The sequence below is a fragment of the Crassostrea angulata genome, unplaced genomic scaffold, assembly GCF_025612915.1.
Source record: "Crassostrea angulata isolate pt1a10 unplaced genomic scaffold, ASM2561291v2 HiC_scaffold_41, whole genome shotgun sequence".
Classification (NCBI taxonomy): Eukaryota; Metazoa; Mollusca; class Bivalvia; order Ostreida; family Ostreidae; genus Magallana; species Magallana angulata.
In genome coordinates, this window is record NW_026441596.1 from 48,846 (window position 1) to 65,259 (window position 16,414).

General features: G+C 37.6%; 4 protein-coding genes and 2 pseudogenes across 4 annotated transcripts; 4 read left to right on the plus strand and 2 right to left on the minus strand.

Moving 5' to 3' along the window:
• Positions 1 to 453: 453 nt before the first annotated feature.
• LOC128168697 (histone H3-like) lies at positions 454 to 4,403 on the plus strand. Its single transcript, XM_052834843.1, has 2 exons — positions 454 to 997; positions 2,977 to 4,403. Exons 1-2 carry the CDS (start codon positions 542 to 544, stop codon positions 3,313 to 3,315), a joined length of 795 nt encoding a protein of 264 aa, XP_052690803.1. The 5' UTR covers positions 454 to 541; the 3' UTR covers positions 3,316 to 4,403.
• Positions 4,404 to 6,021: 1,618 nt separating this feature from the next.
• LOC128168694 (histone H2B-like) lies at positions 6,022 to 6,786 on the minus strand. Its single transcript, XM_052834842.1, has one exon. The coding sequence runs from the start codon at positions 6,769 to 6,771 to the stop codon at positions 6,226 to 6,228; it is 546 nt and encodes a 181-aa protein (XP_052690802.1). The 5' UTR covers positions 6,772 to 6,786; the 3' UTR covers positions 6,022 to 6,225.
• Positions 6,787 to 6,798: 12 nt separating this feature from the next.
• On the plus strand, positions 6,799 to 7,329 carry LOC128168695 (histone H2A-beta, sperm-like; annotated as a pseudogene).
• A 1,943-nt stretch (positions 7,330 to 9,272) lies between these two features.
• LOC128168693 (histone H1-delta-like) lies at positions 9,273 to 10,364 on the plus strand. The gene has a single exon (XM_052834840.1). The coding sequence runs from the start codon at positions 9,338 to 9,340 to the stop codon at positions 9,926 to 9,928; it is 591 nt and encodes a 196-aa protein (XP_052690800.1). The 5' UTR covers positions 9,273 to 9,337; the 3' UTR covers positions 9,929 to 10,364.
• A 799-nt stretch (positions 10,365 to 11,163) lies between these two features.
• LOC128168696 (histone H3-like) lies at positions 11,164 to 13,120 on the plus strand (annotated as a pseudogene).
• A 2,528-nt stretch (positions 13,121 to 15,648) lies between these two features.
• Positions 15,649 to 16,413, minus strand: LOC128168677 (histone H2B-like). Its single transcript, XM_052834827.1, has one exon. The coding sequence runs from the start codon at positions 16,396 to 16,398 to the stop codon at positions 15,853 to 15,855; it is 546 nt and encodes a 181-aa protein (XP_052690787.1). The 5' UTR covers positions 16,399 to 16,413; the 3' UTR covers positions 15,649 to 15,852.
• Position 16,414: the final 1 nt, after the last annotated feature.

The window sequence follows — 16,414 nt, forward strand, 5'->3', positions numbered from 1 at the left end:
CCGGCACGTATTTTTGTGTGGCGTGTTTCTGGATGCACGGAGCTGTCGCGTGTTTCGTTAAAAAAGAAACATGAATTACTTCACCCCACAATAAACGACATTGAGTATACATGTCTCAGTAAGTGAACAGGTTATAGCCCTGAATAAGTTGTAAAAAATTATAATTTTTAGAGAGATTGCGCGACTTTTAGCTGTCTGTGCAGTTGCAAAATGATAGTCTGGCCTATGTTTTCGTTTAATTTTGATTATTTTCGTGATATTTTTACGGGCGAAACGCAGATAATACTTTACAGATATATCCACATTACGTGTTTTTAGTAGAATAGTTACAATTGCGGCCTATGAAACGTCGAAACAAGGATGCAAACACCAACATCAAAACACACATCGACCTCAGTATGAACAAGCGCTTCGATTTTAGGGGATGTTTTCGAGGACGTCCGCGCTCGATGTAAACAAAAACAGCGAGTGCTTGTGACCCCATTATTTCCTCGTCTTAGTTCGCAGTGAATAGAACGCCGTTTCCATTTCGTCCGAAACCATGGCAGATACAGCAACCACAACCCCAGCCAAGAAGAAGGTTACAAAGCCTAAGGTGCCAGCAGCGCACCCCAAGTACGTTGACATGATCAGGGCCGCCCTGGAATCTTTGAAAGAGCGTGGCGGATCTTCCAGACAAGCCATTCTAAAGTACATAATGGCCAACTACAAAGTCGGCAACGACGTCAACTCCATCAACGCCCACTTGAAAATGGCTCTGAAGAACGGAGTGAAGAAAGGTGCTCTGAAACAAGCCAAGGGCACAGGCGCCAGTGGCTCCTTCAAGCTTGGTGACAAGCCCAAGACTGAGAAGAAGCCAAAGGCCAAGAAAGTTGCCAAGCCTAAGGCAGCAAAACCCAAGAAGGCCGCAGCAGCAAAACCAAAGAAGGTAGCCGGAGAGAAAAAGACTGCAGAGAAGAAGAAGAAGTCCCCCAAGAAAGCAGCCGGACCGAAGAAGGTTAAGACTCCAAAGAAGAAGGCAGCAACTAAATCCCCAAAGAAGGCAGCAGCCAAGCCAAAGAAGGTCAAGACACCTAAGAAGTCAGCTGCAAAGAAAGCCAAGACTCCCAAGAAGGCAGCAGCAAAGAAATAAGCAATTCCAGCATCACTGCAGATTGCTCACTTTAAAAAAAAAAAAAGCCCTTTTCAGGGCTACCCATATTTTTCGAAAAGATGTCTCAATTACAAATAACAAAGAAACGTACATGTGTGTGTGTGTGTGTCATGAATGTAATATTACATGCTTGGGTGCATATCTAATAAAACATAGTTTTTAAAATCGCATAAAAAAAAAGGTGACGACTGTCGGTATTCATTCCATGTATTCATTCATTCATTCATTCATTACTTTATTTCTTCATTTGTATTGGAAATATCATCCATTGATTATGAATGATATAATGAACAAAAAACAGACACAAACAAAATGAATTGACGTGCATTATTACTATCTGTGCATGTTTTCCTATATTTAGAAAATGTTAGTCTCTGCACTTGACATATATTCACATGAAACATGTAATGAATATGACATTTTTAGCCTTTGTATTAAACTTGTAAAAAAAATAATATTAATGTGCAAATGATATCTTTTTTTTTAAACAATAGCATGCCCACCCTGCCTCTGTCCCCAACATTACAAAAAAAAACACCAAAAAACCCATAAATAACCCACCAAACACCTAACACCCCCCCTTCCAAGGAGGATTTTTTTTTTTTCTATGAGTATAAGAATAAATAAGGGATATGAAAATATCACAAATGCGACAATCAGTCGAATGAGGCCTGTTTAATTCACAATATTTTGAATTCATATATCAGCATATAACACTTAGTTTTTAATCTTTTTTACATGCCATTGGAATGTTTTAACAGAAGAACTCATTTAAATGTAATTGTTAATTCAACAAGTACATATCTAATCATAGATGTAGGATGAGGCTGCATGCACATTACCTTTTTTTTTTATTTGACATGTGATTGAATTCATGCTTGTCAATCTTTTTCAAAAGCAAACAAAAAATAAATAAGGAGCATAGTCATAATTATTATTTTGTTGAATTCTACAGGACAGGAACATGTGAAGTGTGCATATACAGGATGAAATATACATGATTGTGTCAGTCACTATGAATGTGGGAACAGCAGACTATTCTCATTTCTCTCTGCATTTACAGGATGAGTGCACTGGATTACATCCCATGGCATTTTCTGAGATATCGTGGTAAGTTTATTTATTTATTTATATATTTTGTTTTTGTTTTAATATTCTAATATGTGTACATATATATATACAACGTACTTAGTGCATCTTGATTATGTATTGTTCTCTCTTCTCTAAACATTTTTGGCTTCTGAAAAAAATATATAATGCGACTCGACCTTTTAGGGTATACATATACATTATATCAGTTATGAATTTGATGGATGTATTTAACGGATTATAGGGCCTACATGTATGCATTGAGTTGCTATGAGTTGTTGATTTTAATCTGATTATGAACATGAAAATCGCTGAATAGTTTTAAAGACATGTATATGTTGTATTTCTATCGAAATTTGCTGTTAGTCTTATACTGGTTGCTTTTCTGTATCTCTTAAATTCAAATTTCACCGATATACGCCTAATTTTCTAAGTTCACAAATTCTGTGCAAAAGCCGGATTGAAATGATTTTGCACCGGGCCAATGGGCACGAGTTATTACCGACTAATCACAGGCCAGCTCTCTCAGTTAGGATAACCAATGGCAATGGTCGTTAGTGAGGGCGCGGTGATTTTGAAGGCAGACCTGTTATTCATCGACTCGGTATAAAATTTATACAGAGAGCGATCTGCCTCATTCATTCATTTGACACTCGTCGAAGATGGCTCGTACAAAGCAGACTGCAAGAAAATCTACCGGAGGAAAGGCTCCACGTAAACAACTGGCTACCAAGGCCGCCCGTAAGAGCGCCCCAGCCACTGGTGGAGTCAAGAAACCCCACAGATACAGGCCCGGAACCGTCGCTCTCCGTGAGATCAGGAGATACCAGAAAAGCACAGAGTTGCTCATCAGGAAATTGCCCTTCCAGCGTCTGGTCCGTGAGATTGCTCAGGACTTCAAGACTGATCTGCGATTCCAGAGCTCCGCCGTCATGGCTCTCCAGGAAGCCAGCGAAGCTTACCTTGTTGGACTCTTTGAGGACACCAACTTGTGCGCTATCCACGCCAAGAGAGTCACCATCATGCCAAAAGACATCCAGCTTGCCAGACGTATCCGTGGCGAGAGAGCTTAAATTTCTTTGTCTCTGACAAATACAAAACGGCCGTTTTCACGGCCACCTAAACTTTTAGAAAAGATGCCTATATTACAATCAATGAAGACTACAATTCAACGAAATTGCACAAGTAAAAAGTGCACATTTTGAAAACATGAGATTAAACCCTACACACATAATATGTACTTCTAAACTCTGCCCTTCTTATCATATTTCACTGTGAACTACAAACATGACAATGGTCAATGGGTAGAATGATTTGATCTGACACAATATAAAAGGCCCTTCTGAAGAGAATATATTATACTATACCATACAGCTATACATATGATTGCATTGTGATTGATTTTTTTCTCTGTAAGTTGTGCATTTAGTCATAACATTACAAGAAAAATATTGCCGGAAAATGTAGGGCTGTACTTGCATCAGTACTTAAAATTTACCGACAGAAATGTGTATGGCACATAATATTTTATAATTATTGCAACCATATTTGATTCTTATACTTCAGTCTCAGACATTCGTGCTATGATGCTCGCACATATAACTGTGTGTTATGTTAAAGAAAATATAAAGATAGTGCAATGAATTAGTTTAAAAGTAGGAAAATTCACTACTAAAAGAGCGATTCTGCATGAAATTGAAATTTGTGTAATATTTGTCCCCTGTAGTTCTTTTTTCATATTTCAGTGGTAAAGTATGTCATGAGCATGTGTTCATGTTCTTGTCGGATTTTGTTTTCTTTTATTCAGTTTCCTTGTAAAGAATGGAAAGTGTATTTTTTATCTCAATGAAATGAACACTTGACTGAATCACTGGTGCATAATTCATCAAAAAGGGAAGAAATACACATTGAAATTACACTATAACTGAAATTGCTAAAGTAAATATCATCATATTGCATTATGTTTTCATTTTGATATGTACTCACCGGTAAGAAAAATGATTTTTTTTTCTTTGCATGTATTTATTACTAGATTTAATACAGAATGTGTGTTTACACTTTAAAAATGATATTAAACAAAAGCAAAATGATAATAATTATTGTGTTCCTATGTTTTGGTAAGATGTAGAAAATCTGGAACAAATGATTTATTCAATACCACCATCCCTCTTTTTAAAAAAAAAGAAACCCCAAAAAGTTTTATTAAATATATCTTATATAACAGAAAAGTGCCTGCAGACAACATGTCAACAAACAAGCGCCGAGGCGCGTTTACACTGTAGCCAATCAGCGTTCAGTTTACTTATTGCTAATTTTTCCCTGCCGAACTTTTCAAGGTAGAATGCTCTCTCACGGGTCGTAAATAAAGGGCTTTATAAGCTGTTCACGCGGCAGTAGATGATCATTTCAGTACACTTTAACTGAGAGAAAACATGTCTGGACGTGGTAAAGGAGGAAAAGGACTTGGAAAGGGGGGCGCCAAGCGTCACAGGAAAGTCTTGAGAGATAACATCCAGGGTATCACCAAGCCCGCCATCCGTCGTCTTGCACGCAGAGGTGGAGTCAAACGTATCTCCGGACTCATCTACGAGGAGACCCGTGGTGTCCTGAAGGTGTTCCTTGAGAACGTCATCCGTGACGCAGTCACATACACAGAGCACGCCAAGAGGAAGACCGTCACAGCCATGGACGTTGTCTACGCTCTGAAGAGACAGGGACGTACCCTCTACGGATTCGGTGGTTAGACAACCAACCGCCTTTGTGCTACACGCACAGGACAACAAACGGCCGTTTTAACGGCCACCAAATTTTTAGAAAAGATGCCTCTATCACACATGTTGTGAAATGTTGTACATACTGGGTTATGATATATGTATATCTGACATAAAGAACAGGAGTTAATGGAATACAGAAAGGGTTATTGATAAGTAGTTAATGTTAAGGCAAGGTCAAACCACCACCCGTTCCCTAACCCCCCCCCCCCCCCCCCCCCCCCAAAAAAAAAAGAAAAAAAAAAAACAAGACACACACACATCATTGTCAATATCACACCTTTCCCTGACATGCTTTCTATATTCAAATTTGACTAGTACTAATATTACTAATAGTACTAACCCAACCATATTTGTATTTTTATTATTTCTTTTTTAACAATCTTGATATTCAGAATAAGGACCAAATCATTCCGTGCAGTTTAAACAAAGCAATATATTTCACCAGCTGTTAGATATAAATGTTTGGTTATTTTTTTATTCCAAAAATCTATATTATAACATGTTTAAATAGACACATACTATGTAAACATAAACACATCATTTATCGATTGTTTTCTGATATTTGAATATCAATAAATTACAATGAAATAATATATGGGCTATTGTGGACCATATTCAAGTCTTAAAATCTGCGGAAGTGAATTATCGTTGTAACAATTAATAGGTGGGGAAATAAATTAGAATATACAGCATAGTTGTGTGCCCAGAATATGTTGTTACAGATTTATTATAACATTAGATAATAGTATTCAACAGACAGATCATATGTTAAATTGTTCAGTCATAACTATCAGTTATGTGCCATTATAAATAAACACAACTATATATAAACACAACTATAAATAAACACAACCAATGGGATTCTTCTGTACTCTAAGACTATTACATCGAAAATAGGAGAAATCTGTGGAAATCGGGCACATGTGCTGTAATTGGGAAAGATTTTGTTTTTATTGTACATGTACGTACCCCTCTGATGCATAATTTGTATTTGATGTATGTGTGTTTGAGGGTTTTTTTTTTCTTCATGTATTTGTTTATTTTTCTTAAAGGACTGTTTAAGAAATTGACAGCATTACAATGACACAACCAGTACACACAACTGAAACAGTTGTTTACTATTGCATTATAAAGATGGTAGCTTTTCGAAAAATTTGTGTGGCCCTGAAAAGGGCCGTTTTGTTTTATCAAACTGCCACTGCTTGCAGTTTACTTGCTGCTGGTGTACTTGGTGACAGCCTTGGTGCCTTCAGAGACAGCGTGCTTGGCCAATTCACCGGGCAGGAGAAGACGGACTGCAGTCTGGATTTCTCTGCTGGTGATGGTTGAGCGTTTGTTGTAGTGGGCCAGGCGGGAAGCCTCGGCGGCGATTCTCTCGAAGATGTCATTGACGAAAGAATTCATGATGCTCATGGCCTTGCTGGAAACTCCAGTGTCAGGGTGCACCTGCTTCAGGACTTTGTAGATGTAGATAGCGTAGGATTCCCTCCTCCTCCTGCGCTTTTTCTTGTCCCCAGTTCTCTGGGCCTTGGCCTTGGTGGCGGCTTTCTTAGCTCCTTTAGATCCGACTTTGGGTGGCATGTTTACAGATTGCTGGCAAACTGAAACTATGAGTGGCGCTAAGCGAATCGCGGCTTTATATATCACGCGAGGGGGATTGAAGCGAACAGGTAAATTGCGGACGTCCTTGTAAACATTAAATTGGTCGGTTTGCCCGAGGTGCGTATAAGACAAGCGTAGCGATTGGCGGAACATTTCAATCCGTGGAAGTGTTTAAATAGCGTGGCGCAGCGCATCGTGTGTTATTCGTTGATATCATTTTGTCAGCACCCAACCTACAACTTGAAAATGTCTGGACGTGGTAAAGGAGGTAAAGTGAAGGGAAAGGCAAAGAGCCGATCATCCCGTGCCGGACTTCAGTTCCCCGTGGGTCGTATCCACCGTCTGCTGAGGAAGGGCAACTACGCCGAGAGAGTCGGAGCCGGTGCCCCTGTGTACCTGGCCGCCGTTCTTGAGTACTTGGCCGCTGAAGTGTTGGAGTTGGCAGGCAACGCAGCCCGTGACAACAAAAAGACCAGAATCATCCCCCGTCACCTGCAGCTGGCCATCCGCAACGACGAGGAGTTGAACAAACTTCTGTCCGGCGTGACCATCGCCCAGGGTGGTGTTCTGCCCAACATCCAGGCCGTGCTCCTCCCCAAGAAGACCCAGAAGCCCGCCGCCAAGTAAAAAGTCAGCTCTGTCGACTTTTTTGTCTATACCAAACGGCCGTTTTCACGGCCACCCATATTTTTCGAAAAGATGCCTCTATAATATGCAGTGTACATGCACATAAGCATTTATATAAAAAGCACACGTAGATACACGCTTCTTAGATTATCGAGACAACGGTATATATTAGCGTGCGTGCAGTTGCTTTCAAGAAAAAAGAAACACACACACATTAATTTAAAACTGTCTGTGTTCAATATTTTGATTCCGATTTGCACATTCTATTTGTATTTCGATTAATTTCATTTCTATTACGCTGTCAATTAATATACCATCCTCGTCCCTGACTGCATGTAATCAACGTTTTCCCCGATTTAATTTTGTAAAGGAAATCGCCAGACTTTAAAATAAAGAGAGAGATAAATAAATAAATGAAAAAAATAAATAAATAGACACTTGGCGCATATAGATGATACAGACTATGGAGAAATTCACGTGAATGTTCGCACAATTTGCGTGCTGTATATAACCAGGTCGTTAATTAATAACCATTTCTAACTGAACTGATTTTGTGTGCTTGGATAACGACTTGTCGTATAAAAGGAAATATACAATTCTAGGTTTCTGTGTTTATATAACTGAAGTGTTTGAAACCCATTGATAAGAAACGTATATATATATATATACACACATGCATACTCTGTCACATAAATGTCAAATTATTACGATTCATATGTACTTATACTCGATGAAGTGCTACTGTGAATAATACATTTATGTCAGAGATCAATGATATTGAAAGCTAGGGGTGAATATTGTATAAATTGTATGTGCATTAATTTCGAAATCTACATCTGTATAGGCTTATGGATATATCTATAAATGCAATCTGATGTACATGTGATTTTTTTTTTTTTTTTTTTTTTTTTTTTTTTGGAGGTAGCTCGAGATAATAAGTTTACGATGTTTGCCTCACACGTTGCTGGTAGATGGTTTCAATCAAATTTACAGTATTAGAATTAATATAGGATGAAAAATTAAACGAGAGATCATGCAAATACCAATGTGGGATGAAATATGTGTTCTGTGAATAAGTGTTTTAACTTCGCATGCTGGTCGCATGACATTCTTGGAAAAGTTTATTACATATTTGGTACCGCATATTATTTCTTTCTAACTTAAGGTAATGGTGTACACTCTGAGGCGCAGCTAAACCATTCGGTACGATAAAAAAAGATAGGTTCGCGATGAATACAAAAAATGAATGAATGGATGAATGAATGAATGAATGAAATGGATTTTTAAAATAGAAATTCTTTTTTACAAATTTTAGTTTGTTTAATTAATTAGTGAAGGAATAAAGGAATGGAATTTTTTTTTTCTTTGTCGGATTACAATTCGTATATAAGCAAAACGATTTTACAGCGTATTTTGCACTAGAATGCTGCGTGTAATAGATAAACTAACATATAGTTTTTCCTTTGTCAAATTTGATATTTATGTGTTGGTCTCATTTGTTCTATCCGACAGGTTTTTAAATTTACAATCATTTCTAGAGTAAACATTTTCCCGGCACGTATTTTTGTGTGGCGTGTTTCTGGATGCACGGAGCTGTCGCGTGTTTCGTTAAAAAAGAAACATGAATTACTTCACCCCACAATAAACGACATTGAGTATACATGTCTCAGTAAGTGAACAGGTTATAGCCCTGAATAAGTTGTAAAAAATTATAATTTTTAGAGAGATTGCGCGACTTTTAGCTGTCTGTGCAGTTGCAAAATGATAGTCTGGCCTATGTTTTCGTTTAATTTTGATTATTTTCGTGATATTTTTACGGGCGAAACGCAGATAATACTTTACAGATATATCCACATTACGTGTTTTTAGTAGAATAGTTACAATTGCGGCCTATGAAACGTCGAAACAAGGATGCAAACACCAACATCAAAACACACATCGACCTCAGTATGAACAAGCGCTTCGATTTTAGGGGATGTTTTCGAGGACGTCCGCGCTCGATGTAAACAAAAACAGCGAGTGCTTGTGACCCCATTATTTCCTCGTCTTAGTTCGCAGTGAATAGAACGCCGTTTCCATTTCGTCCGAAACCATGGCAGATACAGCAACCACAACCCCAGCCAAGAAGAAGGTTACAAAGCCTAAGGTGCCAGCAGCGCACCCCAAGTACGTTGACATGATCAGGGCCGCCCTGGAATCTTTGAAAGAGCGTGGCGGATCTTCCAGACAAGCCATTCTAAAGTACATAATGGCCAACTACAAAGTCGGCAACGACGTCAACTCCATCAACGCCCACTTGAAAATGGCTCTGAAGAACGGAGTGAAGAAAGGTGCTCTGAAACAAGCCAAGGGCACAGGCGCCAGTGGCTCCTTCAAGCTTGGTGACAAGCCCAAGACTGAGAAGAAGCCAAAGGCCAAGAAAGTTGCCAAGCCTAAGGCAGCAAAACCCAAGAAGGCCGCAGCAGCAAAACCAAAGAAGGTAGCCGGAGAGAAAAAGACTGCAGAGAAGAAGAAGAAGTCCCCCAAGAAAGCAGCCGGACCGAAGAAGGTTAAGACTCCAAAGAAGAAGGCAGCAACTAAATCCCCAAAGAAGGCAGCAGCCAAGCCAAAGAAGGTCAAGACACCTAAGAAGTCAGCTGCAAAGAAAGCCAAGACTCCCAAGAAGGCAGCAGCAAAGAAATAAGCAATTCCAGCATCACTGCAGATTGCTCACTTTAAAAAAAAAAAAAGCCCTTTTCAGGGCTACCCATATTTTTCGAAAAGATGTCTCAATTACAAATAACAAAGAAACGTACATGTGTGTGTGTGTGTGTCATGAATGTAATATTACATGCTTGGGTGCATATCTAATAAAACATAGTTTTTAAAATCGCATAAAAAAAAAGGTGACGACTGTCGGTATTCATTCCATGTATTCATTCATTCATTCATTCATTACTTTATTTCTTCATTTGTATTGGAAATATCATCCATTGATTATGAATGATATAATGAACAAAAAACAGACACAAACAAAATGAATTGACGTGCATTATTACTATCTGTGCATGTTTTCCTATATTTAGAAAATGTTAGTCTCTGCACTTGACATATATTCACATGAAACATGTAATGAATATGACATTTTTAGCCTTTGTATTAAACTTGTAAAAAAAATAATATTAATGTGCAAATGATATCTTTTTTTTTAAACAATAGCATGCCCACCCTGCCTCTGTCCCCAACATTACAAAAAAAACACCAAAAAAACCCATAAATAACCCACCAAACACCTAACACCCCCCCTTCCAAGGAGGATTTTTTTTTTTTCTATGAGTATAAGAATAAATAAGGGATATGAAAATATCACAAATGCGACAATCAGTCGAATGAGGCCTGTTTAATTCACAATATTTTGAATTCATATATCAGCATATAACACTTAGTTTTTAATCTTTTTTACATGCCATTGGAATGTTTTAACAGAAGAACTCATTTAAATGTAATTGTTAATTCAACAAGTACATATCTAATCATAGATGTAGGATGAGGCTGCATGCACATTACCTTTTTTTTTTATTTGACATGTGATTGAATTCATGCTTGTCAATCTTTTTCAAAAGCAAACAAAAAATAAATAAGGAGCATAGTCATAATTATTATTTTGTTGAATTCTACAGGACAGGAACATGTGAAGTGTGCATATACAGGATGAAATATACATGATTGTGTCAGTCACTATGAATGTGGGAACAGCAGACTATTCTCATTTCTCTCTGCATTTACAGGATGAGTGCACTGGATTACATCCCATGGCATTTTCTGAGATATCGTGGTAAGTTTATTTATTTATTTATATATTTTGTTTTTGTTTTAATATTCTAATATGTGTACATATATATATACAACGTACTTAGTGCATCTTGATTATGTATTGTTCTCTCTTCTCTAAACATTTTTGGCTTCTGAAAAAAATATATAATGCGACTCGACCTTTTAGGGTATACATATACATTATATCAGTTATGAATTTGATGGATGTATTTAACGGATTATAGGGCCTACATGTATGCATTGAGTTGCTATGAGTTGTTGATTTTAATCTGATTATGAACATGAAAATCGCTGAATAGTTTTAAAGACATGTATATGTTGTATTTCTATCGAAATTTGCTGTTAGTCTTATACTGGTTGCTTTTCTGTATCTCTTAAATTCAAATTTCACCGATATACGCCTAATTTTCTAAGTTCACAAATTCTGTGCAAAAGCCGGATTGAAATGATTTTGCACCGGGCCAATGGGCACGAGTTATTACCGACTAATCACAGGCCAGCTCTCTCAGTTAGGATAACCAATGGCAATGGTCGTTAGTGAGGGCGCGGTGATTTTGAAGGCAGACCTGTTATTCATCGACTCGGTATAAAATTTATACAGAGAGCGATCTGCCTCATTCATTCATTTGACACTCGTCGAAGATGGCTCGTACAAAGCAGACTGCAAGAAAATCTACCGGAGGAAAGGCTCCACGTAAACAACTGGCTACCAAGGCCGCCCGTAAGAGCGCCCCAGCCACTGGTGGAGTCAAGAAACCCCACAGATACAGGCCCGGAACCGTCGCTCTCCGTGAGATCAGGAGATACCAGAAAAGCACAGAGTTGCTCATCAGAAATTGCCCTTCCAGCGTCTGGTCCGTGAGATTGCTCAGGACTTCAAGACTGATCTGCGATTCCAGAGCTCCGCCGTCATGGCTCTCCAGGAAGCCAGCGAAGCTTACCTTGTTGGACTCTTTGAGGACACCAACTTGTGCGCTATCCAAGAGAGTCACCATCATGCCAAAAGACATCCAGCTTGCCAGACGTATCCGTGGCGAGAGAGCTTAAATTTCTTTGTCTCTGACAAATACAAAACGGCCGTTTTCACGGCCACCTAAACTTTTAGAAAAGATGCCTATATTACAATCAATGAAGACTACAATTCAACGAAATTGCACAAGTAAAAAGTGCACATTTTGAAAACATGAGATTAAACCCTACACACATAATATGTACTTCTAAACTCTGCCCTTCTTATCATATTTCACTGTGAACTACAAACATGACAATGGTCAATGGGTAGAATGATTTGATCTGACACAATATAAAAGGCCCTTCTGAAGAGAATATATTATACTATACCATACAGCTATACATATGATTGCATTGTGATTGATTTTTTTCTCTGTAAGTTGTGCATTTAGTCATAACATTACAAGAAAAATATTGCCGGAAAATGTAGGGCTGTACTTGCATCAGTACTTAAAATTTACCGACAGAAATGTGTATGGCACATAATATTTTATAATTATTGCAACCATATTTGATTCTTATACTTCAGTCTCAGACATTCGTGCTATGATGCTCGCACATATAACTGTGTGTTATGTTAAAGAAAATATAAAGATAGTGCAATGAATTAGTTTAAAAGTAGGAAAATTCACTACTAAAAGAGCGATTCTGCATGAAATTGAAATTTGTGTAATATTTGTCCCCTGTAGTTCTTTTTTCATATTTCAGTGGTAAAGTATGTCATGAGCATGTGTTCATGTTCTTGTCGGATTTTGTTTTCTTTTATTCAGTTTCCTTGTAAAGAATGGAAAGTGTATTTTTTATCTCAATGAAATGAACACTTGACTGAATCACTGGTGCATAATTCATCAAAAAGGGAAGAAATACACATTGAAATTACACTATAACTGAAATTGCTAAAGTAAATATCATCATATTGCATTATGTTTTCATTTTGATATGTACTCACCGGTAAGAAAAATGATTTTTTTTTCTTTGCATGTATTTATTACTAGATTTAATACAGAATGTGTGTTTACACTTTAAAAATGATATTAAACAAAAGCAAAATGATAATAATTATTGTGTTCCTATGTTTTGGTAAGATGTAGAAAATCTGGAACAAATGATTTATTCAATACCACCATCCCTCTTTTTAAAAAAAAAGAAACCCCAAAAAGTTTTATTACGGGCCGCCAGGAGGCGGTCCGTTATTTGATACACATTTAAAAATTGTAACTGCGTTTCTGCGGGGTAGTTTTTTTTTTAATGAATTAATAATTATGCTCATTTTCATCAATTAAAAGTAAATTTGCATGTAGAAAATGTTAATGCCTTTTAAAAATATTACATATTTTTTTTTTTGCTCTTAATGAAAAGTTGGTCACTCATAGACTGTCGTGTTAGACGCGTTTTTATCGAGACTATAATATACTCGGAAAATTTCGGAGTTTTCCATTGTATCGGGATCGGTATACGAAACATACTAAAGACCCAAAATACTAAAGACCTGGATGACATGAACTTTTATATATAAGTAATGTATTTGAATTTCTATATATGTGCTGCGTCAAATACAATGACTTTGTGTGTGAATTTATTATATTGCCATGTGCTTTGTGGTAGAAAATTATCATGAAATGACATCCATATCATTTTTTTACGCAAAAATAAGAAAAATCTAAAAATTTGTATGGACCTGAAAAATTGAGCTAACATGATTTATTTTTAATTCTTTTGAAATAACAATGATTATCTTCATAAACTGTAGTGAAGATAAGATTTACAATTCCATTTAGGAAAAAAAATATCGAACTCTATTCTAAATAATAATAGTAAAAATGTAAAATTCAAAACGAATTGCTGAAAATATAGTAATTAAAAATTAAAATCTACCATTAAAATTAGTACAACCAACTCGTTATTTTCTTTGTGGTGTGTTTTTTATGTAAACAACCAATGATGTTTCATAAAACAATTATATTTGTGCGGCCCATTTGACGCTTGCGTCAATATGATTTCTTGTTAAATATATCTTATATAACAGAAAAGTGCCTGCAGACAACATGTCAACAAACAAGCGCCGAGGCGCGTTTACACTGTAGCCAATCAGCGTTCAGTTTACTTATTGCTAATTTTTCCCTGCCGAACTTTTCAAGGTAGAATGCTCTCTCACGGGTCGTAAATAAAGGGCTTTATAAGCTGTTCACGCGGCAGTAGATGATCATTTCAGTACACTTTAACTGAGAGAAAACATGTCTGGACGTGGTAAAGGAGGAAAAGGACTTGGAAAGGGGGGCGCCAAGCGTCACAGGAAAGTCTTGAGAGATAACATCCAGGGTATCACCAAGCCCGCCATCCGTCGTCTTGCACGCAGAGGTGGAGTCAAACGTATCTCCGGACTCATCTACGAGGAGACCCGTGGTGTCCTGAAGGTGTTCCTTGAGAACGTCATCCGTGACGCAGTCACATACACAGAGCACGCCAAGAGGAAGACCGTCACAGCCATGGACGTTGTCTACGCTCTGAAGAGACAGGGACGTACCCTCTACGGATTCGGTGGTTAGACAACCAACCGCCTTTGTGCTACACGCACAGGACAACAAACGGCCGTTTTAACGGCCACCAAATTTTTAGAAAAGATGCCTCTATCACACATGTTGTGAAATGTTGTACATACTGGGTTATGATATATGTATATCTGACATAAAGAACAGGAGTTAATGGAATACAGAAAGGGTTATTGATAAGTAGTTAATGTTAAGGCAAGGTCAAACCACCACCCGTTCCCTAACCCCCCCCCCCCCCCCCCCCCCAAAAAAAAAAGAAAAAAAAAAAACAAGACACACACACATCATTGTCAATATCACACCTTTCCCTGACATGCTTTCTATATTCAAATTTGACTAGTACTAATATTACTAATAGTACTAACCCAACCATATTTGTATTTTTATTATTTCTTTTTTAACAATCTTGATATTCAGAATAAGGACCAAATCATTCCGTGCAGTTTAAACAAAGCAATATATTTCACCAGCTGTTAGATATAAATGTTTGGTTATTTTTTTATTCCAAAAATCTATATTATAACATGTTTAAATAGACACATACTATGTAAACATAAACACATCATTTATCGATTGTTTTCTGATATTTGAATATCAATAAATTACAATGAAATAATATATGGGCTATTGTGGACCATATTCAAGTCTTAAAATCTGCGGAAGTGAATTATCGTTGTAACAATTAATAGGTGGGGAAATAAATTAGAATATACAGCATAGTTGTGTGCCCAGAATATGTTGTTACAGATTTATTATAACATTAGATAATAGTATTCAACAGACAGATCATATGTTAAATTGTTCAGTCATAACTATCAGTTATGTGCCATTATAAATAAACACAACTATATATAAACACAACTATAAATAAACACAACCAATGGGATTCTTCTGTACTCTAAGACTATTACATCGAAAATAGGAGAAATCTGTGGAAATCGGGCACATGTGCTGTAATTGGGAAAGATTTTGTTTTTATTGTACATGTACGTACCCCTCTGATGCATAATTTGTATTTGATGTATGTGTGTTTGAGGGTTTTTTTTTTCTTCATGTATTTGTTTATTTTTCTTAAAGGACTGTTTAAGAAATTGACAGCATTACAATGACACAACCAGTACACACAACTGAAACAGTTGTTTACTATTGCATTATAAAGATGGTAGCTTTTCGAAAAATTTGTGTGGCCCTGAAAAGGGCCGTTTTGTTTTATCAAACTGCCACTGCTTGCAGTTTACTTGCTGCTGGTGTACTTGGTGACAGCCTTGGTGCCTTCAGAGACAGCGTGCTTGGCCAATTCACCGGGCAGGAGAAGACGGACTGCAGTCTGGATTTCTCTGCTGGTGATGGTTGAGCGTTTGTTGTAGTGGGCCAGGCGGGAAGCCTCGGCGGCGATTCTCTCGAAGATGTCATTGACGAAAGAATTCATGATGCTCATGGCCTTGCTGGAAACTCCAGTGTCAGGGTGCACCTGCTTCAGGACTTTGTAGATGTAGATAGCGTAGGATTCCCTCCTCCTCCTGCGCTTTTTCTTGTCCCCAGTTCTCTGGGCCTTGGCCTTGGTGGCGGCTTTCTTAGCTCCTTTAGATCCGACTTTGGGTGGCATGTTTACAGATTGCTGGCAAACTGAAACTATGAGTGGCGCTAAGCGAATCGCGGCTTTATATATCACGCGAGGGGGATTGAAGCGAACAGGTAAATTGCGGACGTCCTTGTAAACATTAAATTGGTCGGTTTGCCCGAGGTGCGTATAAGACAAGCGTAGCGATTGGCGGAACATTTCAATCCGTGGAAGT